The sequence below is a fragment of the Anarhichas minor genome, unplaced genomic scaffold (genome assembly GCF_050575085.1).
Source record: "Anarhichas minor isolate MPS153535 unplaced genomic scaffold, ASM5057508v1 ptg000033l, whole genome shotgun sequence".
In the NCBI taxonomy this organism is placed as follows: Eukaryota; Metazoa; Chordata; class Actinopteri; order Perciformes; family Anarhichadidae; genus Anarhichas; species Anarhichas minor.
Window position 1 is genome coordinate 7142401 of NW_027466479.1, and position 26882 is coordinate 7169282.

General features: G+C 44.6%; 2 protein-coding genes across 3 annotated transcripts; one reads left to right on the forward strand and one right to left on the reverse strand.

Annotated features, from left to right (window-relative positions):
• Window positions 1-970: 970 nt before the first annotated feature.
• Window positions 971-21932, reverse strand: kiaa0319l (KIAA0319-like ortholog). 2 transcript variants are annotated; one of them, XM_076106005.1, is made up of 26 exons: window positions 21683-21932; window positions 19883-20519; window positions 19233-19329; window positions 17647-17827; window positions 16755-16861; window positions 14586-14854; window positions 14397-14486; window positions 13881-14118; window positions 12444-12542; window positions 11780-11877; window positions 11412-11499; window positions 9954-10046; window positions 9670-9802; window positions 9234-9339; window positions 8910-9032; window positions 8676-8799; window positions 7084-7216; window positions 6696-6844; window positions 6213-6364; window positions 5941-6079; window positions 5384-5543; window positions 5053-5195; window positions 4664-4786; window positions 4413-4503; window positions 3700-3791; window positions 971-3557 (listed from the first exon to the last, which is right to left on the reverse strand). In XM_076106005.1, the coding sequence occupies exons 5-26, from the start codon at window positions 16846-16848 to the stop codon at window positions 3361-3363; spliced, it is 2934 nt and encodes a 977-aa protein (XP_075962120.1). In that variant the 5' UTR covers window positions 16849-16861; window positions 17647-17827; window positions 19233-19329; window positions 19883-20519; window positions 21683-21932; the 3' UTR covers window positions 971-3360. The 2 variants fall into 2 exon arrangements, with proteins under 2 accessions (XP_075962120.1, XP_075962118.1); XM_076106003.1 differs by lacking the exon at window positions 19233-19329.
• Window positions 21933-22279: 347 nt separating this feature from the next.
• Window positions 22280-26821, forward strand: ncdn (neurochondrin). The gene is made up of 8 exons (XM_076106006.1): window positions 22280-22406; window positions 22614-22834; window positions 23176-24247; window positions 24345-24514; window positions 24846-25084; window positions 25197-25412; window positions 25531-25673; window positions 26233-26821. The coding sequence occupies exons 2-8, from the start codon at window positions 22628-22630 to the stop codon at window positions 26649-26651; spliced, it is 2466 nt and encodes an 821-aa protein (XP_075962121.1). The 5' UTR covers window positions 22280-22406; window positions 22614-22627; the 3' UTR covers window positions 26652-26821.
• Window positions 26822-26882: the final 61 nt, after the last annotated feature.

Here is a 26882-nt window from a genome sequence, read left to right on the forward strand (position 1 = left end):
GGAGTGTGAGAGGCAGAGGGCAGCTATATGTTAGAAAAAAAGACGAAACTACTGCTTTCCTTCCTCATGATATGACAGAAGGCTATGCAGCAGATATACGTCTTTGAGGTATCCAGTTTCCTTTATAAAAGTACATTAAAAATAAATCACATAAACACTGTACATCCATCTACAGGCATGTGCTGTTTGCATAATTACTATCATCTACTATCACCAAGCATCTTGGTGTCATGTTTGCACATGTTTGCTGGGCGGTCCTGGCCCCTGGTTTAAGGATGCTTATGCCTAAAGTCCTAAGTCGTTTCAGGCACTGCATCTTTTTTGTACATGAATGTAATGTTAAAAAAAAAAACTGTCACACATACAGAACATATGCATTTAACAGTGCAAACCTGCAAGCATGATTAATAGGGCTTTCCATGCCAAAAATGCATTTATTCTGCACTGAATTATTACTATTACAATCAAGTAAACTGTCAATATATTCCAATAATCAAATGATGATCTGGGTCAATGGGTGGTATCAGCCAGCAGGTTATTAGCCGGTGTGTACTGTGCATCCGAGGAAGTTTGTTTGTATCGTACACTACACTGCCCTGACAGTGCGAGAAGAATGGAGAAAATATTGAAGGTGGTGCACGTGCATAGAGGCACAGTAACACTTAAACCATCGTAGACAGTCGAGGCCTGGAGACAAGTCATAATTTACATCAATAGAGGAAGAAAAATAAGCTTTAAAATTATGATCTGTTACATATTTTTCAGGCTTCTACTGTAACTTAAAACAAACATTACAGGACTATTAAAAAAGCCTTTGGTGAAGTCCCATAACATAGGAAATTCAAAGGAAAATCTGCCACATCACATGGTCCTTTTTGTTGTTTTTGATCCGTGCATGGTGGCAGTGGAATGTAAGGACAAACAGGAAATAGAAAGAAATGGGGGAAAACCTTTTGTTTTGTCCAAAAACTCAAGAGCAAACTGAAACATTTTATTTTGATTTACAGATTATCCATTTGCATCAGGTCTGGTTCACAGAGAAGGAAAGAAGGGGGTAATCCTTCACTACAAGTTTATCGAAACATCTTAACTTAAACTCCCTTCACTTAACAGTTGCTCCCCATTTTCTCTGCCTGCCTTCACAGTGGACTCCGTCAGAGTCGAGGTCAATTCACTAATTTATAAATCCCCAAAGGGACTGGCTAATGTGGTACGTGTAACAGAAGACATGCTGAATTTGGTCAAATAGGTTAAGAATTATCTTCGGAATGAGAGTAAAAACTTGGCAATTACTCCAAAAGTCATCTCCTATGATGTGCAAAAACATAAGGATATGACATTACTTATTGGGTGCACTTGATTTTAGTTTGCCTCACACAAATTGGCAAAAAAAGATTTGTTTAAATATCTCTGCCCTGGCCTGATGTGCACCAAACTAGTGCAGCAGAACAGACATCAGCATGAGAGGACTTAACAGTACAAAATAAGACAGTTCTTGCAAAAAAAATCGAACCGACTGCTAATCCACACAGAGCACAAGTTAAAGTGAATCAACAGTCCTTTTAACATTCAGCAGGAAAACTAAAACAAAAGATAAAAGTGACTCAACATGTAGAATTGCAGGTCAGTTTCAAAAGCAATGGAAGTCATTTAGTTAAAGTTTTCACTGAGTGCAGAAACACCGATCACTACCACCGACACAGGAGATGGAAGATCTTCTGTGTTCCCCCCTCAGATTAACCTTCTGCTCTTATTTGTGGAAAGTTTCAGGTCATTCTGGACGCACAACTCACTAATTAAAGTTTAGCGATGTTTGTTTTAATGTCAAATTTTTCATGCATATTTCCGTGAAATTTTGTAATCCCCAAATTGAACAAACGGAATATTTGCCAAAAGGGAGGCAAGGACAAATGTGCTCGTCCTATTTTAGAGCCAAACAGAAGTGGTTGCTGAAATTCTCACCGGATTAAAAAGTTAAATTCCCACTTTGTGACACATTGAGCTTCCTCCCTACAGGTAGGTTTAAATTACTGAGGCGCCTCTGGACTTGAACTGCATTCATGTTGGCTCAAGTATAACCTTTCCTTTCATCTTTAAAGCCAAGGAAATTAAATATTTGATACATTTTGAATGCAGTCAAGTTGTTTTCCCCCCCCCCCCCCAATTCTAACCATCACAGATCTCCCTTTTTAAACCAACAAGACAGAAAATAAGACTGAAACTGACAGACATGAAATCAAAGTGCATCGACATCTAATCACAGCCTTGAGGTTGTTTAAAAAAAAAAAAAAAACTAAGCGGTCTTCATGGTTCAAGGAGTCGTTACATTAATGAAGATTGAGGTGAGTGAGGAAGCAGTCCCATTTGTTGTGAACATCTCCTCGTCATCTTCTCCGTCCGTCGAGACCAAACTCATTAACGTTGTGTATTCCAGTGTTTGTCCCAGCGACCTCATCCACAGAGAAACCTTCAGAATAAAAGCACAGTGTTGTTTTTTAAAGGCTCTTCTGCCTCCGACCGCCCACATTGCGATTCTTCCGTGTGTTAAAAGAAATAAAAGCATACAAACTGCTCCGAAGAAACATCTTTTGACACATCAGCCAGAATAAATCCACACATACACCCGACATACAAACATGCTGGCGATCTCTTCATGCACATGTTTTTTTTTTTTTTCTATTTGTAGGAGGGTCCATTGCTGTCCTTGGCTCTTATTTTGGTTGTGTTTTTTCTTTCCGACGAGTCACCATGTTGGCCACGAACAAAAACAATCAGTGCAGAGTTAGCCGTGGGCTTTTACATGGCAGTTTGGTAGCATCAAGTGGACCTGGAGCAGTGTGAATAGGACATCTTTGTGTGCATACATGCGTGTCTACAAGAGGCAAGGTGTGAGCGTGTCAAGTGGCTGGTTTTCGTGTCATCGAAGCAGTTTTGTTTTTTATCAATCAAGATAGTCAGGTATCACTCAGGCTACTCCGTGAGCCATCAGTTAGAGGGGTGACAATACATTCTCTATGTCGCCGTGTTAAATAACAGGGGGTTAATGTTAGATTTTTAACACCATTCAAAAGACAGTGCTCACCCCTAAAATGGTAGCTTGTTTTCCTTCCATAGTGGCTCAGTGTGGGAGCAGGGAAATGTCAGTACAGTGGTGGGTTTTTTGTTTTTCTTCTGTGACAGTAGGACAACATGTTGCTCCTCTCTTTCCCTTCCTTAATCCAGGTATCACACAGTCTGTCTTCATGGATGAGAGGTGTGAGGTTTCTGTGTTGACGAACAACAAAAGCGAAACAGGAAGAGTGAGGAACAGAGGGGGGGGGGGGGGGCTGGACGAGGGGTGTTCTCCCCCCTCCTCTCTTGCTATAGCAGCTCTTCTCTTTGCTTCTTGCCCCTCACCGGCCCCTGGCCGTTCCTCAGGGAGCCGTTCTGGGGCCGCAGGAGATGCCCGCGCTCCTGCTCCGTCCACGGGACCCCACCCTGCCCGTCGTCACTGTCCAGGTCAGAGTCTGAGTGCATGAGGGCGGAGGAGGTGGGAGCGGGCACCGGCTTCATGCGGGCTGGCAGGAGGCAGGTGGTGGAGGGGAAGGAGGACGGAAGGAAACGAAAGGATGTCAAATTGATGCTGTATCAAAGCAGAATATTTAATTTAGTGACCTACATGAGTGGTGGTGATAGTTTGTGTGTGCGTGTGAGTCTTACCAGCTCTAGGTGTTTGTAGCTCCAGACTGTCTCGCTCATCAGCTTCTAGCATTTTATACCTGCTTTTGCTTCTGCGCACTTTGCTCTTACGCCTTCCAGGAAAAAAATATATATAAATAAATAAATAAAAACACACACACCAAATATCATTAGATTAGATAAAATAAAACTATTTTGAACATGTAACATAAGAAAACAAATCAGGAACAACCAATAAAAACAGTAAAAATATAGAGCAAATTCTAAATAAATAAATAACAATAATGTTCGAAAAGGAGTTGGCAGAAGGTCCTGCCCCTTTCTATAACTTAAAGATGAACTCAACGTTTATCACATATACACATAAATAAGGTTCTTATTTTATAAAACACAAAAAAGCAATAACGACCGCAACATCAACAAGCATCTCAGTCCTGAGAGTGACAACCTCAGGACTGAGACCTTCTAGGTTTTAACCTCCGTCTCCGTCTGAGAACATGTTCTGTATGTTGCCAGGAAGTAACTTATTTCTTGCTTCCTCGTACATAACTTGTGTAGTGACAGCATGTGACTTGAAAAACAGCGTGTTTTTGTGTTCCTACGTACGTTGTTTACTATCCTCATGGCTCTATTTTTGTATCAATCATCAGTAGTTATAAGAAGTGGGTAAAACACGGTCCCAAGAGAACGGAAATGATGCATTTACTGTTTGTGTCCTCAGACGTTTAGCTCACCTGTTGCAGCAACACACCATCCCCCAGACAAATGTTGCAATAGCAACCACGATCATGAAGGATGCTATAGTCACATAGAGGACGCTCCACTCTGAAAAATAAATATTTGTTTGACTCAAAAGCAAAGTTTGTTATTACTAAGTCACGGAATACGTAGAACATGAAGGAGATTAAAGCCTTATGAGCTCAATCGCAGTGTTTGTCTGATGCACCAAGCGAAAATTATTCAACTAAGATTCATCTCATCTCACCGCAATTGCTCTCTGCATCTCCAAGCTGAGCTCTGATGAAGTTCTCCATCCAGAACGGGTGGCAGACACAGCGCCGTGTAAACGTGTCACACTCGCCGTGACTCGAGCAGTTCATCTGGCAGACTGAGGAAGGAGAGCGGAACAGCAGAGTGTACAGTCAAATATACTAAAGCGTTAATATCCCAAGAGTGGTAGATTATCTTACAGAAAGGAAACGGAGAACTAAGGAGCAACAGCATAACTCGTGCGTATCATAGAACATAAACAGGGGCATGGGATGAGATAACGGTGAATAAGTAGCACTTAATTCTGCTTACAACATACATTCGCAATTCTCCTTTTTCATTGTTGTGTGTGTTTCTTAGAAACTATATTTGCCAAGTACTCACTGACTGTATCCACTCGTCGGGCCTTGTAGATCAGAAAGTCATTCTTCTGTTTGCGCAGTTTGTTGCCGAGGCTAAGTGCAACGCTGCGGCCTGACAGAGGAGGACGCCCCGGACCGCCCGACACCAGGAAGATCAGACGAGTACTGAGGAGGCAGAAAAAAGAGAAAAAAACGCTTTCTTACCGACATAGTGATGTCCACTAATCGAGCCAAAGTCTTATTCCAGCATTTATAGCTATGCGCTTCATTGCCAGTGTTTTTCTTTTACAAAAATCAAGGGATTTCAGGCCAGGAATAAAACTTAAAGTCAAGCATCAGAAAAGGTGCAGTACCTGTGCTCATTAAACGCACTGATCTCTCGCACGGTGATGTCGCTGTCGAGCACGCCCAGTAAAACGCCCACCTGGCGCAGCAGCATGTCGCGCTGACGGTGGGACACCTGGGAGACAGAGACCTCCAGCACCAACTCCACCAGGTCACGCTCCCATATGTCTGATAAACAGAGAGAGAGAAAAAGGTAAGATTGAAGATTAAAGCAAATAAGAGAAAACCAGGAGACTGATTGCAGGACCCGTCTGACACTCTTCAATCTGGGAAAGAGGCCAGAGCCCCAAGTGACGGATTAGTTTCTGGCTGCGTTTGTGTCCGTGCACCGTATGCTGCACACTGACCTGCTCAACCGTCTGATGCTGGTTGTTGAGTCTCTTGCTGTGTGGAAAACATTTGCATGCAAAAAATAAACTCCAAATCCTCCAAAGAGGGCCGTGATGAAATGCTGTAATTTACCTTATGATGTACCCACTTTGAACATGTTCAGTATGTGGCAGTGGATAGAGCAAACACAATAACATAGAAAGAGTAATAGAACAACAGTTTTCTTCCACTTCACCTGGTTTGACCTCCACTGTGCCGCTGTCAGTGCTGGTCTGTCCCTTACTGTCCGTTACAGTCAGGGTGAAGCTGTACTTCCCCTGCACCAGGTTTCCCAGAAACAGCACCGCCTGGTGGTCAGAGTTGTTCAGTACTTCCTATTTGAACAAGGAGACAAAGAAGTGTTATAATGTTTCTGTTTGAATGCGTTAGGTCTTTCTAAGGTGGAATTTTCTCTAGTTTTATATTCCGTCCACTCGTTTGTAAAATTCAGTCAAAGGCCACTCTCACCCCCGCAGCAGGACTGCTGTCATCTCTGGTCCACAGGTAGCCGACTCCACCTTTGTCGTCAGTGGAGTGAGATCCATCGAGAGTGCCGGTCCTGACAGGCAGAGCGATGGGTGGACTCGACACAACGTGAGCCACTGGCGGCTGGTCCAGTTCTACCAGCAAAAAATATTATGCAAGAATTCAGACACAATAATGGGATTAGGACATGAATAATAGATGGATTTAAGATTGTTCTTATTGTGGCTGTTAACATGCTTTGAATTATTATCAGCGAGTTTGTGGGTGTATGTAACTATGTGTGATAATGGACATCTGATTGTGTGAGTAAGTGTTTATAATCATGTGTCTATAGGATCAGTATGTGTGTTGTACAGTATTTCTGAACAAGAACCTCTACCTATAATGCCTCCTTAATTATGAATTAATATAATTCTCACCAGTCCGACTGGAAGCTCAGCTAACTATGTATTCAAATCTCCTGACCTTCTCTGACGATGACCGTCACAGCGTGGCTACTCTGCAGCTTCCTCTCATCAGCTACGGTCAGGGTGAACTCGTACGTGCCGACCTCAAGACCTGTCACCGTGGCAACGGCGGTGTCTGCATTCTCAACCTTCACACCATCAGGACCCCTGATGGAGGGACAGACGGACAGAAACAGGACGGAGGAGTGAGGAAGAGAATGTACCGCAGAAGGACGGATAAACCGTGATGACACTGTAGCAGAGTTTGTTTTGGAATCAGTTTCTTTTGTACATTTGGATACATACAATACATTTGAATGACTAGGTTTCAGTTATTGCATCGACTAGGAGCCTGCAGCCGATGCAAACTGCCTGCGCAATTATGTACATAAGTGCGTCTGACTCACTTGGATTGCTTCCAGTGGTAGGAGACTATCTTCTGGTCGTCGGTGCTCTTACTGCCATCCAGCGTGGTTCGATCAACAGGCAGCGTCAGCTCTTTCTCCGGTCCTGCATCTGCTACTGGTGGCTTATTGTTTTCTGGAGGACGGAGAGACAGATGAAACTAAAAACACATCTCCATCGTACAACCCACATGACAGATACAGTAGTAAGAGGGGTAATGGCTATCAAAAGTGTCTGGTTGTCCTTAAATGCTTGAATGAAAACCAATGACGTACTTCTTCCATCACTAATGCAAGCCGACAAAGCACATCCTCCTTCATCAATAGTGCAACTCAATGGTTTTGCATATGGACCAATGTTGACGATGACGTATTAGGGCCATTGTGGGTAAAATCAATAATTACAGAGACAAAAGAGTAGAAAATACTCAGAATTTCCAAGATTAATGTCGTAAATTTAGAGATATTTCCTGGATTAAAGTGGCAAATTTACGAGAAAAAACCCTCACTAATTCACGATAAATTAATTAAATATTTTCTGAGATTATGAAGTCATAACTTTGCGAGAAAAACTCTTGCTCTTAGAGGAGTGTTCTTATGGTAAATTGGCCCCTGGCCAAGTGTAGGTCCTGAAAGATACATACACGCATTTCCTTTCCTGTTCCTTCTGTGTTCTTTGATGAAGATAAATAAATACTGATATTATTCATATATTTTGCGGCTCATGTTACTGCAGTGTTTAATGTTGGCGACTGTGGTGTGATGACGTTTATCCAACCTTGCAAAGTGACGCGACAAACACCGACCTACAACGGCTCTAATACGTCTTCGTAAATATTTCAATCAAAAGTGAGAATGTATTCTTGAAAAAGATAATTCTATCTTAAAAAAACAGACATAAATAATATAAAAACAAAAGGTCAAAGTGTTTCTTTCACAGATCATTACTCAAATGGTTGACATAGTCTGACCTTGCAGGTTGGTGAGAGTTCACATAACAGTTCCTGTTCAAACTCTACAAGAGCACCACGCCAGTGTGTGTTTGCATTTTACAGTTCACACCAGGTGCTTATCAGGTCAACCGTACACCTCCACACACGTGCACCTCCTATTCACCAGGGCAAAATGCTATTGACCAAAGCGTAAGCAAATAGAATTCCCTTGCAGCAGCTTAAGTACTGACCTCAGCTTCACACATTGTATGGGCCATGTATAAAGCTACATTATGTACTGCTGCTTAGTATGCTCTTCACACTTGATGTGTATATAACCTGTGGAAGAGAGGGAGAGCAAACAGGAGCTGGTACAGAGGGCATATTGAGTGCAGGAGGAATGTTGAGATAAGGAGTTTAACTCTAGTCTGTCTTTACGCAGAGCTTAACTGCACACAGCTGAACAAATAGGCTTAAAAAAAAAAAAAAGAGTTAATGACTATCAAATTAAGTAAGAAAAGAGTAACAGCTGTAGGGAACTGTAATTAATGTCCTCAGCAACTGAATAACCAAATATTCCTCTCAACGTTTCAATGAAGACATTACTCAAAAGTGCTGAGGTGGCATAAACAGGAGCTCTTTTCTTGCTCTCCAGCTGTTTACCTGGCTGCACAATGACGGTGACCTGCGCCGTTTCCTGCTGTCCGGAGGAGTCCGTCACTGTCAGCTGGAGGGTGTAGTCTCCCTCCTGCATAGCCGACAGCTGCAAGATCGGCGTCCGTACGCCCTGAAAGAGCACAAAAAGATGCCGCTGTCAGCCACGATTCGTTTATCCGGGGAAAAGAAAACTGAAGTAACATGAGAGTTAATAATATGCGTACTCCGCCAGTATCTCACCTGCATCTCCACCACCTTGTCTTTGCTCTCAGGGCTGAGGGACCACTCGTAGGACAGGGAGTCGTGGTCGTCGGTGCTTTGGTTGCCGTACAGAGTGATGGAGTTGCGTGGCAACTGGATGACCTGGATGAAGTAAGAGGAAAGACCAGCAATTGGTTACCGGGAAGGTACTGCTTTGGTTGAAAAAAAAAAAATAATGCATTTTGACATCTTTACATTTTTCAAGTTTAAGTAAGCTACTTCACATTCATACGAGTACAAAAAAAACCCGTTGGTTTGGTGCTTTAAAAAGACAGATCCATGACGATGGAAAGAACTTCTGACCTGGTTCGCGCCGGCGTTGGCCACAGGCCGGTAGTCCTTGGCTTTGTTGACCAAGAGGGTGGCCTGTGTCGAGCTTGTGGCTCCGTCTGAGTCCGTCACTGTTAAACTGAGAAAGGACATCCATTAGGTTAAATAGTAAAACTGTATAGCAAACGAAAATCTAATAATTACACACGTGACTTAAATAAAAACACGCGTCTTTAAGCCGGCTGTGCTTCTGCTTTTAAAGATATACTTATGATAAACATGTAGAGAAAAAAATAAAAAATAAAAAAAATAAAAGAGGCCCAGTATGAAAAACCCTGACAGAAATGTCTTCTTCTTATTATCTACGTATTTATCTTTGTAAATTCTTGAGCGGGATGTTTATCTAAAAAAAACACACGAGAAACTTTTGGACCTCGTAAAGTTTAAACAATGTCAAAGCCGTCTGTACATGAATGTGTAGTTCCCGGGCACCAGGTTGGTGAGGGTGAGGACGGGGCTGTCAGTAGAGACTTTCGCCCCCCACAGGGGACCTTTACCATCTTCCCAGTGCCAAGCCACCACCTTGTCATCGTCTGTGCTCTCTGTGAGGAGGAGAGAAGGTAGGAGGACACAGGGGGAAGGAAGCGTATGTATTAAATGTTGCAACGGGATAACTTTCTACCAACAAGCTCTCTCTGTGTCTCTCTTTAGCTGCTGGTTAATATGTTTGTGTGCACTGTGTGGGACACTCACGGCTGCCGTCGATGACCGTGGAGCTGGTTGGCAAGGAGATCTCCTGGAACTTTGGGGAAACTACGGCAACAGGAGGCTTGTTTACCCGCGGCTCTGTCAGGTGGAAAGCAAGAAATGAAGTTGCTTTACTGGAGCCGTGGGTCAGCCGTGTGGGACTGAGGCAGGCTGCAGTAACCTTTATTTAGTCAACATGAGGCAGACCTGTGGACTGATTCCTGATCATTCACATCAGACACTTAGGGAAGACAATACCATCCGACGTTAGTCATGCCCTTCTCGACGCCTACTGCAGCAGAGGAGCCACACACTATAATATTCATTATCTTATTAGAATCAGCATGTGGACTATTGGACACCGTTATTACCAATCCGCAAATTTCCATAAAAGAAAGCACCACACAGATAACTACATGCAGGCCCTGGTTAAAATAAGAACCATGTCACATTTCAATTGTTCTGTCCTCAAACATTTTTTTTTTTGTGTGAGCCACAGTTTTGCCTTATGTCATTGTGATTTTTGTAAATCACAAATTTGCCTCACAGGGCTTTACAATCTGTACAGCATATGACTCTCTGTCCTTCGGCCCTCGATTCAGATAAGGAAAAAACATTCATAAATAAAACAAAAATGGAAGAAAAAGGTAAATTACAGTATGGACAATCAGGATGACACAATTATAGCTAGATTGCATGAATAGATAGGGTCGGATCCACACAACCTCCTGTCCACCATAATATTGCAATGTGTTTAGCAGCATCAAAGGCTACGTTCACATTACAGGGCTTCATGCTCAATTCAGATTTGTCCCCCAGATCCAATCATTCAGCCTAGACTGTTCACATCCATGTTTGAAGTGACTCATATCTGAACGGACTTCTGCCCTGAAACGCCTCGCATGCAACCATTAACGTAACACACATGGGGGACTGCCGCTCGACCGGCTCATTGGTCCGATAACACACACACTGGAGCGGTTGGAGTCCAGATACTGCTCAATTTAACAGATCTGGGTTTCCCCCGTCTTTTATAACTGCTGATGTTTCAAATCTGAGTTCTACTGAGCGAAACATGACACCCAATGTAGCAGAAGAACTCGGTAATATAGAAAAAGTATTTTTGGTCAGTTATCAGTGTCTGATAAGCAATGACGCACTGCCGCTCAGTTCTGTGGAGAGAGAGATACGTCTTCTGTAGAACGGCTCCAACACTGTATGGTGAGTGATCTGCGTCTGCATAGTTAAGTTTAATGTGGACAGACACACACATTCATTTCGATATGACCGTTCTCACAGCGGTCGTATGGCCAGTGATCGGATATGTATCGGATTTAAAAAGTGGCCCAGATCTTGGGACCGACCTTGGTTTGTTTTGAAAATGGGACACAAACACTCCCCCCCTCCCCCAACAACTTCTGAGGCTGCCACAATATGAACGAGGTTTGACATGTTCGACCTCACCTGGGTTGACTGTGACATTGACGTAACCTTCTCCATGAGCCCCCTTCACGCCCACCATCACCTCGAACTCATACAGGCCCACAGTCAGCTGGGGGGGGGGGGGGGGGGGGGGGGGGAAAGAGAGAGAGAGAGAGAGAGAGAGAGAGAGAGAGAGAGAGAGAGAGAGAGAGAGAGAGAGAGAGAGAGAGAGAGAGAGAGAGAGATCAATCAAGCAGGAAGAGGAAGTGATCTTTTTTGAGACGATCTGTGTCCTTTACACACACACAACTGAAACCTTCTGTTTACACATTCAATAGAGCTCCAGCTGCATGCTATTTTTAGCAGGACATGAATATGAAGTGTGTGTGTGAATAAGTTGTGATCGGTACCTTGCTGAGTTTTAGTGTCTGGCTGTGCTTCCCTTCCATCAGCCCACTGTAATCTTTGGGATGAGTTATCAGACGCCAGTCAAATTCATAGTTTGTCCCTGTAAAGAAACGGCAACGATAAACAAAACCGCTTGTGCATTTAATTACAATCTATCAAATAAGGATCATTCACAGATGAGAGATTTTTGGGATCGTCGGAGCGTGTCGAGAAGGGATCAAGAGATTAACAGAACGATGACGTGCATCCCTCTTGGTAACTGTGTAATCTTCCTTTTTCCAGTCTGGATTTGGAATACTCTGGCGAGTGTTCAGTGTGAAGGACAGTGCGCTGATGACGACTCAGTAAAACAAGGTTTTATTTCATTGCTCTATTGCTGAACAACACAAATATCACAACCTGCTAAACCACACCCAGTCTGCAATTAGAATACATTGAAGTCAAATTCCTTTTCCAGATATTTCTAGACTGGAAAGCTTTTGATTACTCTGGAATCATCTATACTCTGGAAAATAATTAGAAGAAAAATAATTTACAAAAAATCAAAACCTACATGTGTAATACAATTATGCTACATATTAATGACATTTCTGCAGAAAACTGCTGAAATAACAAGTTTCCAGGTGATGAACTTCAATAGCTTATCGAATATTTCCATGATTTCACCTGGTGGGGGCGTTGAGACCACGAAGGCGTTGAGCTCGACCTCGTTGCGGGGCAACGTGACCTCCACACTCTCTCCTGCTGACACCACCAGCTCCCTCACTGTCGTGGAAAAAAACAGGATCAGATGGTTTAAAGTACAAGCGACAGACACAAACATCTCAGAGAGCAGAGTATTCAACAGGAGAGGAATAAATAACACCCCCTGGGGGCCGTTTACACATCAAGTGTATAGTAACAGATGAAATGATCACTTCATTATGATCTATTGGGTAGACAAATTAAAACAGGTCTCACAGATGCATGTACTTGGGGGTCTAAGTGGGTGAGGGGGATGTGTTGGGGATGCGGTAGGGGAAATGATGTGCAACAGTATTTACAGCGAGATGTAATACAGTCTTTCAGCACATCCGTACGTGGTATATTCACTTTTACCGCTATGCATCTAGAAAAATAAAAACAATGCAAACAAAATGTATGCAGCAGAGGCCGACAGACTTATAGTCCTTAGTATGAATCAAGCTACAAAAATGCTACATGATGCAACTCCTTGCGTTTTATATTCACCAAACCCTCCCTTCCCTGTAAACAGCAGCTGTATGTCATCCATTCCACTTATTGCATCGTCGGGGTTATTTTCTCAGACTTGACAAAACTCCCTTCAGAGCCATAAGAGATGTAATGACTGTTCACACAGGCAGAGTACTCCTCCACATGACTAGTAAACTGATCACAATGTGTATAATCGCGTTCCCTTTCAATCTAACTGGGAATGACAGATGTTCCCCTTCGGAATAGTGAGCTCCTGCTGATTATACAAGTCTAAGCTTCTCATAAAATGCATCTGGCCTTCGTTCAGCTTTCCATTCAAACCAGCTCATCTTGTTTTGGTTTGCCTTTGTAACAATATTGCTAGTTGAAAAGGCTAAAACGATTGAATCTGTAATGACGCGCAACGTTTTGTCTTTTGGTGAATGATTGTCAGTTTAATCGCTGTATTGTCCTTCAGGAAGGAGAAACGGATCATTCGAGTTATTCATGTTTGTAGAAGCCCGGCATGACTCGGCACATTCCGATTGCTTATTGGTCGTCATACCCGCAGCACATGTTGCTTTCATCTGGAAAAATAACATCTGGGCAGTCTGCCAGTAAATTTCGTTTCATCGAACATTGGCTCAAGCGAAAACAAAGACGGCCTATTTGCAAATGTTGTGCGTGTGACAGAAAAATGCACGCTTAAAAAAACGGACAAGGATGTAATGAACCAATTTCAGTGAAGACGGACTTGAGTCGTGTGAAATCTCCCTCCAAGGCCGCAAAACCCACAGTGCTGCTACATTATTTATTCAGCAGTTCGTAATTCATAAATGAAGACAAGACATATTACTGAACGGGCTGAAAATAGGCGACACCGACTGCTGCAGACAGCAGCTTCCTTACCGGCCTGTGTTGGCGTCGTGATGATTGCAGTTGCAGGCGTCACGGGTGTGCTGACATCACTGCTATTGGAAGACGCGGCAGAATCGACGGTGTCCGTTGAGTTCTGCTTTGATGGAGCTGGAGCGACGTCTGCACTCCCGTTGGCTGGCTGGCTCTGGTTCTTTTGGGCCGTTTGAAGCAGCGCGACGGTGTTGGGTGCTGTCGGAGTTAGGTGAGCCGTTTCCACTTTTGGGTTTTCCTGTAGAAACAGTTAAAGATTGAAGGTTCGAATGATCCGAAAAGCAAAGAGCAGATTTGAGGCAGAATTTGGGGAACCGTCAAGGAGACAAATCCTTCATACTTCCAGGTTTATTTATTTGTACACTCCCTGAATCTACCTTGATTAGTGCGATTGCAAGAATGAGGGTGGGCAGCATTTAAGGAAGAACGACAAAGAAAGGGGAACAAAATTGGCTGCTTCAAGAAAACAAGATCAATATAAAAGTTAAAGAAATTAGCAATATCCTGTGAATTTACCGTGCTGGTTGGTTTTCCCGCCTGCGGCTTGTGGCTTCCTGCAAGCTGTGCGGGAGGAGCTCTTCTACGTCTTGCTGTGATGACGGGACTCTTAAAGTAAAGCAACAGGAAAAATATTTGATATATTAGTGTACACACAAACAAACACACAACTCTGCCCATGCCATCCTATGCAAGTGCTCTCTATACCTTTGAGAGCAACTGAAGGAGGCCGATGGACTCCTGGTGGGGCTGGGGCAGGAAGGTGATGGGGCAGCCCGTACTCCGTGTGCAGCGAAGGAGCACACATTGTCCACCGAGGCTCCACACGGCGTTGCAGCTCGGATTCAAGCAGCAGGACTCCCAACATGTCGCCCCGCCTCTCCCTTTGGCCAGAGAGTTCCAACCCAGGCTGATGACGCCGCTCCAGTGGATCCCCAGCAACCCGCCGGTCACCCGGCAGAGATTTGCTGACACACCTGGAACGGAGACAGAGGGAAAGAGAAAACAATCGTGTACTGTGCTGATGTTGAAGACTTAAAGTCACTGCGAGAGACCTTTCGCAACATGGTCATAGTTAAAAGAAAGGGATGGAAGTTGGTCATGAAATAGGTGGTGAAGGGGAGGATAACAGTTGGTTTCCTGGAAGAGACATTCTAGAAAGAGTTTTGTTTATCGTGTAGTTTGATCAAAAGGATCTGCCAAAGGCGACATCACGGATCCGCCACCGGGCAGCGCTTCCCAGGCTTTTTCAAGATTTCACTTGTTGATATCAATCAGGGCATTGTTGGCCTGTTGGGTGCTCTTGGCATTGTCGCAGGCAAAAGGGCAAAGTGAAACCCACAGTGAGACTTTTCTGGGATCAGGCTTTGACTGGACATTTTCTCAGAAAGGCAGACATGCGGGCGCAAATTGAGCAGTCAGCCAAGTCAGCAGCAGAGAGAGGAAGTGAGGCTGTTCCCTGACAAAACAAGACACTGATTAAAACCCAAAGCACAGTGTGCAGTACGCACGAAACTCCACCCTCTGAGCCAGACCACATCAGACCCATATCAGCAGTGCGGTGAGCTGGTACAGCTTGCTGCACCTATACATGTGCGTGTTACTCTACAAGAGCATTGCTCTGGGTGATAAAACTATATTCTTATTCAAGCTTTTGCAGTGTTGAAAAAGCTCAATTAAATCCATTCATTGCACAAGACAAGAAAGTCAAGTGTGTAGCGAGTCACAATAAACAGCACGGACTATTAAACACAGACTGTAAAAGTAACAACGGGGAGAAGTGGGAGGTTATATTTCACCGCTACTTAAATGTCCACACAGACACAGAAGCCATAACAGTCCAGGTCGGAGGGAAACTGCTGAGTCACTCTCTGAATTACGAAAACTATGAGACAACAATGAGAAAGAACTTAACACCGTTTGGTTTTTGTCGGGCCGTTCCGAATGGTTGACACAGGGAAGCAGATCTAATAGTCAGAGAGGCTGATATCAGTGAGATTAAATTGCAGACAGTAACACTGGATTACGTGCGTGCATCCCTCTCAGCCCAGCAATGTGAATCCTGCGCAGGAAAGGCGGACTCTGCCACGAACGATGAAAACTACTACATAGAGAGGTAATACAGAATGTAAATACATTGAATGGCTATAATCTGAAAAATGCCAGCAGTAAATAATGTGAAAAAAAAAAAAAGAGCATTACTATAAGAATTAAAAAACGTAATACCTGCATTTCGACAGTGGTACCACAGAGTAGCTACAATATTCTAGATCTGTTAAAGACACGATCGAGCTAAAAGTGATGGTGGTCTCAAAAGAAAAACTGAAAACTGAAAAACACAGTTCATCGTCTCAGACAGTGCTGTATCCGTAGTTGTTGCTACCATAACGTAACAATGTTGACTTTATGGGGCATTAGTGTTTTTTAAAAAAGGTCTTCCAAAACCACACACACAAAAGCACTATAGTGTGTTTGAGAAAGGACCTTTCGGCCTCTGTTTAGTCATCCCGCCCCTTGTCCAATCTTCTTCTGTCCTCCACCCCTCAACACACAAACGCATACACAATGTCCACTCACAGAGCCCCTATTGTCCCGCTTCACATTGTAACCCACTGAGCGGAGTGGCATCAGAAAGAAGGCACACATACAAACACACAGTGGGGGTGCCAGCTGTCCTATATCACTCCGCCTCGGATCAGTAAACACCACCCGAGCATCATACTAAGGAGGATGAAGCCCGGCCCTGAGTAATCAAAGGCGTGTGAATTTACAGCGCAGATGAGTGCTGAGATGAGGCACAGTTGTGAGATGTCTTATCAGTTCTCTGTCAGCAGCTGTGGTTTTGCCAGTTGTGGACAGGGTGAGGGTTTGTTTTACCTGTGGGAGACGCCAAGAGCAAGAGGTAGGTCAGCGGTAGAAGGAGGAGGGGGGGTAAGCGCCAGGTGAGCAGCTTGTGGTGTGCATAGGACATTTTACACAAGGACCTAGAAAAAAAAGGAAATAGAACTAGGTTAGTGTGCTTTAATATTATCTCTATATTCATTCAACACACGTATAGCACAAGAAGTGGAAACAAAGGTTAACAGCCAGTCTGTCTCTGTCCAGAGGTAACAGAAGTCATGGCCTGGCCATGAAATAGTCCGCCCAACCGACCTGTAAAACCACGTTGTTTCTTCAGTTTTTGTACGGATTTAACAAACTAGATCAACACGTGCTAATCAGTGATGGAAGGTAAATTTTAGAGGTGATGGAAGGTAAATTGTGTTATCTTTGGACAGATCCAGGCTAGCTGTTTCCCACTGTTTCCAGTCGTTATGCTAAGCTAAGCTAACTGTAGCCATTTATTTAAGGGAGTGGAGTCAATCTTCTCATCTAACTCTTAGCCACAAAGCAAATAAACATGTTTCCCATAATGTGGAACTATTCCTTTAAAATTGCAAGGTATACAAGAACCCGTACTGAGATGCTGACAGAAGTACCATTAAGTTAACTACTTTAAAATATTTGAGGAATTTGAGGAGCATTAATACTTTCAGTATCGTAATGTGAACACACAAGAGGAAATGAAGACTTGCAGGTTATTATTCACAGCATCACATCGACCATTACAGTCTGGTCTGCCTCACATCCCTCACAGGAAAAACAACAACTGAACAAACTCAATCTACGGATGTTTTTTTTTCTTTTTTTCCAAATATTTGCCCAAAAGTAATCAAGCACACCGTCAAAAAACATAAAAAATGCATCCTGCAAAACACGCCATGTTTACCTTTCTCCCGGCCAGGCGCTGGAAGAAAGAGATGCGTGAAGAGAGCAGGAGCGAGGAGTTAGGTTGGCAGCCAGGTGCTGTGAGGCGACGGGTGAAGACGGGTCAACACCAGCACTCTGAGGAAGAGATGGAACATGGCCGCCTCCGGAGCCTTCACAGGCTCAGCTGCTCAAACACCTCACTACAGAGCGCAAAGATGAAGAGAGGAAGTGAGTTAACAAGCGGGATCAATGATGCTCATATTGTGTTATCGTTTTGCAAGATTCTGTCGTGTAAATGAATGATTACACACAAACTGTCATTAAAAATTAACTACAATTGTTACTGATGTCATGCATAACAGTGTGGAGAAGTTATCAGAAAAATAGATTTAATACATTTAAAAAAGAAATGTAAAGAGTGATTGAAGCCATACCGCCCCCTCTGATTATTCAGGCTTTTCCTCCGTCTCTACCTTGATTACAGACAACTGTGCATCAGCTCTTTAGAGTAGCACTCCAAAGAATTTGAACAACCAACACGTCGACTTGATAACAAAAGGTTCATGCAAATGAAGTCAAACCGCTTCAACTGGACTTACTGCGCACATTAATAGGAATGTTACTTCGATCCCTTTCACTTTACAGTAACACACATGTAACATATTGGATCCAAACATCACAACATGGTGATGGCAAACAGAAAGAACAGAGGAAGAAGGGAAAAATAAATAAATGATCGAGTTTGGTGGTCTGTGGGAAACAAACCCGTGACATCTTCTATCTGCCTTCTACAGGAAGAAAAGTCCCCTGATTGAGCGGAGTTGAACAAATGCAACAAGTCTGTTTCATTATGCAACAATTCTGCTGATATCCTGTTGACAGAGACTTCAATGGAGGTGGATCATGACTCACGGTCCTGTGATCTCCCTCCTTCCTTACTATAAGTTCAAGCGATACACAAGTGTAAGCAGAAATGCATGAGATAAGGACATTTACATGCTTCGATGACAGGTGTCTAGTCCCTCTCCGCCAAAGGCATTTTGCAACACATTAAACAAAAATCATAACTGTGCACTCTTATCCGTCATTTGCATCTTGTCTTGCAGCATTACAACCTATTACCCAGTCTGTATGTTCATAACAAACATGAAAACTAGTAGTGGTTACTACATATTAGAGGATTGCTGTACGCAGAAAAGCTCTCATCTCTTTCCTGTGCAACCATCACAGCCATGGCTCTATACACAGCAGTTGTATCTCACTGTTCCTCTGTACTATTCTGTGAGTTCTTTGAGGCACTTGTTGTAAGTCTCTCTGGGTAAAAACAAAAGGATCGGACACGGGTCAGCCCCACTGGGATACACGGGTTGAACCTAAACCCCCACTGATGTATGCGCCACATGCAAAGTTACTTTATCCAATTTGACAGCACTGCAGAAAATGTAAAACAGGTTAAAATGTGCTCAAGACAAAGTCAAAGGCCATCCAGACCCCTGTGGTAAATTCCGGACGCTTAACGTCCCTTCCTACAGGAAGTGTGAAGAGGAAGTTTCTCATTTCAAAGTAATTAGTCATGATAATGAAGTCATGCTGGTGAATAATTACCTTGCCGAATGAGTCAAAAAAAAAAAAAGGAGCAAGATGCAGATTGTTGTCCAGCACTCGTTCACATAATGTTCTTCCGCTTATGGTAATCTGTTGTCTTGAGGTACAAAAGTAAAATGTCCTTTTCAAGTATAGAAACGCTTCAGGAAGGCAGACTCGTGATTTGATGAGAAACACAGAGTTGTTTGGAGTAAAAGAGCTATACTGCACTTTTCCCTCCCTTGCAAATTATCATGCAAGTTATTCCAGCAGAATGTGCTAAAAAAAAATAAAAAAAGGAGGAGGAGTGAACAGCACAAGTCCCGGGACACTGTGTTCAAGACGTGAGCGAGCCTCTTCCACCACAACGTCCCACCAGGAGAATACTATGGGGCGGTATAGCAATGAATCAAGCAGCTCTCACAAGCATCTGCTGTGCAGACAGTCTGTAGATGTTAGCTGGACGCTATGTTCTTAAAGACATGCAGATGGAGGTACTTTTACTTCTTTGTAGTAAGGATTTTAAGAAAGCACATGACTTCAGGAACATTTCACAGTTATTTCATGCTAGCAATCATAATGTTTAACTTGAAAACACACGCACATCTGTTACAACTATATTCCATCTGTTGTGATCACCAGGCACTCTCACAGTCTCTCGTGACACCAACCTGTAAGGTCTGCCTCCATATGTGGATCTGCATTCCTGCACATGGACGCTCGAGCCCCAGCAGCCTCCCTCCGTGCCGTAATGAACGGCTCAGTAAATCCCAAATTCACAAACAGTCATTAGTCCTCCTGCGCTTGTTTTTTCTCTCCAAGGTAAGCCACCAAACAAGGGGAAAAAAGCTCCAGGTAAAGATAATCCAGACAAATCAAAAATGTGTTGGATTTGTTCACGTTCTTTCCTCCTCGATCTACAACACGGTAGATTTACTGCGCAGCAAAAGCCCACAGGCTGGTGGTGACTGAGCGTTTGCCGCACCAGTAATGCTCAGGTGCACCTGGTCACCTGGGCTGATGACAGCTCAGCCATTATAGACATTTCAATGGCTACTTTTCCCTTGAGAAGTTTCTGCAAAACAATGATCTCTGTGACCAAAAACCCTCCTTATATCCGGAGAGGACAAGCTCTCTCTCTCTCTCTCTCTCTGTGTCTCTATTTGGCTGTTTCTTCCACCTCTTCCTCTCTCTTGGTCACAGCAGTCAATAGCACGCTTGTTAGCTCTGTGTTGGTTTCTAGGCAGACAGGTTGGTGGAGCGTTCTCTGTAATAACACCAAGTCCCACGCATTGTTTCTTCTTGTTACTGCAGGGAAGGAAAATTATGTTTTAAATTCTGTATACAACACAACAATAATAATAATAATAATAATAAAACTCCCATTTTGCTGTGACAACTACAGAAACATCCTTACAGCAAAAACTATCTGACAGTAGAACAATATTTAAATGGATGCAATGCAAGTATCACACAAAAAAATGCATAGGCATATTAAAATAAAAAGATATGATTACACACTACACTATGTCAGCCTTAAAACTGAGTAAAACCTCAGATTATATACAAACACACGCCATCAGTCTCCAACGTCTTATAGATGTTTTACCCTTGTAGTTAGGTTATTTTTTGCCTCCTTATCTTATTCAGTTAGTCACTTTCCTGATGCATTGTATTTATTTTGACTTGAGGAAAAGCAATAACAGTATGAGCTGTTGGCAAAATATATTTCTACGTGTATTTCTTTGTCACTTATTTTTTACACTTTTTCTAATTGATGGTTTTCGTTATGTGAAGTGATGGATGAGTCCATAACCACTCACTTCATCAAGCAAATGATGAATTGATCAAACAATGTAACACAAAGAAAACAATTGTTAGTTAAGCTTTACTCAATACAAACGATTCACTCTTGCAGAGCAGGCATTGATTGACTGATTAAAGCGCAAATAAGTGCATGACTGACAGCATGACTGGAGGTCTGTCACTCAAATGAAACGCATGAGTAAACCCACTGCTGGGATAATATCTCCGAGACATTTCATCCAAAATGGAGGACTCGTGCATTATGCATCTTACCAGCCTGACAACAACAGTCAGGGTTTTTTAACTCGAGACGTAAATGCCTCTGGCTGTCAGATAATTCAATAAAAGCGGAGAGCGACGTGTAGTCCACTGCACTATCACACACGAGGGACGTTTCTGAGTCAACGATACGACACTTCGTTCGTATATGTTGTCTTCGTGTCGTTGTCTCAAGTCACGCCGACGTGTTAGTACAAACATAGAGGTTGAGATAGTTTCACCTGCGCAAACCCGTGATCACTCCTGTTTAAGGAACCTTGAGGCGAACAACTGCTGGCATCTCCTTCACTACACACCGTGCGGGACCACAGAGTCCACCTGAGCGTGTTCAATGGCAATTAGCGCGACACAATTTAAGACCCAAAGGGAAGTGGACAAGGACTTACAGTAAAGTGACATTCACTTGGGTCGCTGCGGTGTGTCGTCGTCGTCGTCGTCCCTTGTAGAGTTAATTAAGTCAGCATTCCCCTCGCATGTACATCTGATGTGCCTGTGGAACCGCTGTCAAGCCAGTATATGTGATAAATCACATTTCCGGTGGCTGGTTTTTCAAAATAAAATACTTAGTGACACAGCCGCTGCAACGTTTTGCGGCCGAAGCACAGTGGTTCAAAACAGTGATATTTCTGGGACGGAATATGTATTAAATCAAACTAGGCAAGACTTATATTACACAGACACCTAGCTCCTACGATATCTCAGTTGTGCCTGTGCTGCTGCGTCTTAAACTGAAGACGGTTGACATGAAGCTTCCGCTGTGCGCCACCTGCCGACCGGCTGTGAATGGTTAACGTTCGGATCAACGTAAACCGTTAACCTGCGGAGCTTTAGTAATGTTCGTGGTTGCTTACTGCTAGAAACTAAAAAGATTTTTTTTAAATAAAATAGAAATGTCTTCCGTGACCTTAGAAAAAGTAACGCCGCGTCGCTTCTCCGACGTTACAGCACCGGCCAAAATGGCGTCTCCCCATTCCAACTATCCCTCCTGTGATTGGTTCTTCGACATTCTTAGAACGTTTCCATTGGTCTCTCGTAGCTCTATTGACATTTCACCTCCGGAGAGTGCTCACGAGCTGCTGCCGCCGCACGCGTGATAGATCTGTTAACTAAGTAAGTTATTTTGTAAACGTTTACAATTATCTGTTGCATTGTTGCCAACCGTAACTTACAATGACTCGGCAAACCAACTGAATATCATTAAATTAGGCTGCTATTGTTGCCCTCAACGGTGTGGAGCCAATGATCCGATTTTCAGTTATATTTTCTATCACTTTGCTAACTTTTCTTTTTTTTATTATTCCTCTCTTGATTACGCAGTTGCTGAGGTCATAATGGCTGACGGCGCCGACGTTGCACTTGCCGTGATCACCCAGCCTCCTGTAAAACAGGAGCAGCGAGGAGGAGGAGAAGATGGAGGAGGCTCAGAGACGGATGCAGGAGGTGGTCTGACTGATGCCCAGATGGAGGTGTTGGAGAAATGTCTTCATGCACTCAGACAGGCTCAAAATGACAGCCACACACTGGCTGCTCTTCTGCTGGTAAGTGTACCAAAGGTTTGCCTTTCAAAACGAATACATTGGCATCTAGAAAAATATATGCATTCATATTATTTATGAATCCACGCTTAAAAAAAGACAAACAAGGAGGAGGAAATTCGACGCGCTCAATAGTTGCTTAAATGCAGCTATGAATCAACACCTCACCAAACAAGATTTAATAAAAACTGATCATTGCAACTTTCACAAGGGTTGAATTAATGCATAAATGTATTGTTTTTTTTCTATAGCTAGGTGTAACTAAGTGTAAATATATATGGGTATGTATAAAGAGTCCAAGTGTCAGACCTCAGCATTGACAGGTGGGTGTTTTCTGTCCTCAGATAACTCGCTTGTGCCCAGCAAGCCAGCTAGACAAACCCACCTTGAGGCGCATCTTCGAGGCCGTTGGCCTGAACCTTCCGGCTCGGCTTTTAGTGACGGCGGTCAAAGGGAGCGAGAACTCCGCCTTGCCCCCACAGGAGCTCCTCTCGCTGGGCACGGCTCTGTTGGCTGCCCTGAGCACGGACCCAGACATGGCCTGCCATCCCCAGCTCCTCACCACCATCCCGCTCCTGCTGGGCATATTGTCAAACGGTCCTGTGACGCGGCAGAAGCAGGAAACCCAGGACCAGAGCCAAGACGGAGAGGTCGGGCGGGGTCCAGAGAGCGAAGTCCAGTCAGAGGAGAGTTCAAACACGGAAAGTGTTGCTGCCAATGTGGCAAAATCCGCAGGAGAGGGCCAGACCAGCAAGCAGAAGGCTGATGACGGCAGTGAAGCAAACGGATCTTCAACGTCCGAAGAAACCTCCCCGTCCTCCAAGCTGGATGAGGCCGTGGCTTCTGACTGCTACCAGGTTCTCACAGCCGTGTGTACCTTATCCAGAGGTCCCGACCAGCTGCTGAGCAGGGGTGCCATTCCTGCCCTGTGCCAGGCAGTGGAACAAAACCAGACTTTCAGCCGCGAGAGGGGGCTTGCCCTGCTGGGTCGCCTCCTCTCGGGTAAAACCAAGGACAAAGTGTGGAGTAAAAACCCTGCGGAACTCCTCACTCTGTTGGTCGGGCTCTCCAAAGACTTCTGCCAAGCCACAGGCCAGACCAAGCTGGACATGTGCACCCAGTTGGCGCAGTTTCTCCCCCCGGTGGGAGTGTCCGTAGAGAGTGAGGAGCTGAAGGGAGCCGTGGTCCGCGTATGGGAGGCATTGAGACCCATGTTGCAGGCTAAGCTGACGCCGAAACAGATCGGGCCGATCCTGGTCCTCAGTGCCTGCCTGCTGGATTTGCACGGCTGGGAGCCGGTGGGGCCGCCAAAGTTCTGCTGCTTGCTGGTGAACCGGGCCTGCGTGGAGGTCAGAATGGGTTTGGAGGAACCGCCTGGTAACGAACTGAGCCCGGAGCTGCAGCAAACACTCACAGGTGGGGACATCACGTCCATCGTGAAACCGTGGGGCTGAGATTCGAGTAAACGTGATTAACCGCCCTCGTTACTTAAACCCGGTGTTCTTCTTCACAGGCTGTTACCGAATCATGGAGGCCGCCATAGAGCAGGCCTGCTGTATGGAACTGTCCCAGACCACTGAACCTCCCCAGAGCTCCATCCCCTCAATCAGTCTGCAGCAGAGCAGGCAGGTCCTCGGGGTGCTGGAGGAGGCCTTCGCCGCTTTAATGTATCACCTGCAGCAGGTGAGAGGGCTGACGTTTAAGCTTCTGTTAGCGGTACTCTGCTCTTTTCTATTTTATACTCAATAAGCTACTTGTAGACTATTGATTAAAAGAATAATCTTTTTAAGAAGTCATTCATTCTAAATATAAATACCAGCAATTCCCTGCTTATAGTCTCTCAGATGTGAGGTCTCTTCGATTGTAACTTTTGGGCTATTAATTGGGGAAAAGGTGATATTTTCATGGCGTAGTGTTATGATGGGATTCATATTCTCTTAAGTCCTACCACAGTTTATATGTTATTGTTGTTATTGCCACGCCCTTTTCTAAAAGACTCTTCCTGTTCTCGTAGGTGGACCCAAGTCGCTATGGTGACCCTTTTATCTTCGGCACGTTCCGCTCTCTGTGCTCATGGCTGGCCGAGGAGACTTCCTGTCTGAAAGAGGAGGTGACCGGGCTGTTGCCGTTCCTGATCGGCTACTCCCGGAGCCACCTGCAGGGAGAGAGCCCAGAGCAGGGCCTCTCCGAATGGATGGCCGAGGTGTCCGTCAGAGAGGAGAGGGAGGCGTGGACGGGCAGAGAAGCTCTGAGGTAAAGATGACGATGCATTTCAGAGGGAATCAATATGCTGAATCCCTCAGATTCTGCAGTCATCTGACAGCACGTGCTCTTTATTCCCTCACCTCCTCCTCCCTCTCCCCAGGTACTTCCTCCCAGCTCTCTGTCACCTGTCGGCCGAGGAAGGTCCCAGGAAGGTGCTGCTCACCCTCGACACCCCGGCCCTGCTGGTGGACTTCCTGTCGCGGTGCTGGACTGACCTCAAGGGGAAAAGTGGGGGGGCGTCGGCCAGGGATCCCAGCATGGAAACAGCCTGCTCAGCGCTCCTCAACTTCACCGTCACGGAGCCAGAGAGAGTCAGGTAGCTGGTTTACAAGAGAAAAAACTCACCTGAAGCCTGCTGATTCATGATCTGTTGTTTCATTGATATCAATACTGAGATATCAACACTCATACTTGTTTTTTTTTTTGTTGTCCAGGAAGGACCCGTGTTTCAGAGCGCTGGAGGCCCTTCTGAGTGAAGCGCTTCCTGTTCTGGTGCACAAGCCCCGCCTGCTGGTCCTAGCAGCAAATTACTGCACGTTGGGACTGATGATCGGCAGGCTCAAAGCGGCTCCTTCAGGTGAAAATGTTGTCTTTTACTTTTTTTGGGGGATAATCACACACTTGGCACCACTTTGTTTTCCAGTTGTGTTCGGCATTAACTCCAGCGATCCATTACATGCAAATGCATTGCAGTTCAACCTACAACTTTGTTTTTCGCGCTTGTGTTTTTATTCAGCGTTGTCGACACAGTTTCTAGTTCCAGCGCTTGTAAAGACGCCTTTCTCACAGCAGACATTTTGACGTCTCACAGCAGGAAAAATCACAGGACGCTGCTAATAACAATGGCTACGTTCTCTTCAAAATGTCCCAGCAAGCCTTGTGACAGTGAGCTAACATTCACAAAAAGGGTCAGGGCTGTGGAACTGGCAAACCTAAGTGCAATGCAGCCTTTACTAATGGTATTAGTTTCCCTTGCGTTTCCTTCTGTAACTGCTTTAAAAAAAAAAAAAGGCCAATGGGGTTGCAGGCTCTTGGTTGGAGAGAGAGGCTGCTGTACACAATATGCAGATTGGAACTGTTAACAGCCTGTAAAAGGCTCTACTAACGACGCATACTTTTTAAATTTAATTTTGCAGGCTCGGTTGAAGCCGGCCAGAAGCGTCTCTTCTCCGCAGCTCTCCGGTTCCTCCGCAGCGCCCTGGACTCCGGCTCCAGCCCCGGCCCGGTCAAGGTGAGCCCCGGCTGGGAGGAGAGCTGGGACGAGGCCGCGGAGCTCTGGAGGTTGTGTCTGCAGGCTCTGGGAGGCTGCGTCCGCGCTCAGCCCTGGATCGCCGCCCTGGTCAGAGAGGAGGGCTGGCTCAAGCACACGCTCGCCATGCTGAGTCAGTGCAGCGCTCTGCCCGACCGGCACACGCAGGAGGCGCTTGAGGAAGCTCTGTGCGCCATGGCTGACCAGTGCCCGGTCTGTAAAAAGGAGATTGGAGACGTGATGAGAACTGATAAAGGAGCTCTGATGTGCATGAGGAACCTGAAGAAGTCAGTGGGAGTGAAGTGAAACTGTTAAGTGCTTTTAAAAATGAAACAATAATGGAGGGCCGTTACTGAAGCCAAACATGTGTTTATGACTTGTACCAAACCGACATGAACAATGCGTAACCTGTCTCTTACGTGTCAAGTGTGAAATGTTAATGTCTTTAATAAAGAACTATTTTGTTAGAAAACCAACCACAGCCTCTTTTTGCTCATGTTTTCATGCATCGTCTTTTTTTTCCTTGTTGCTTTGAAC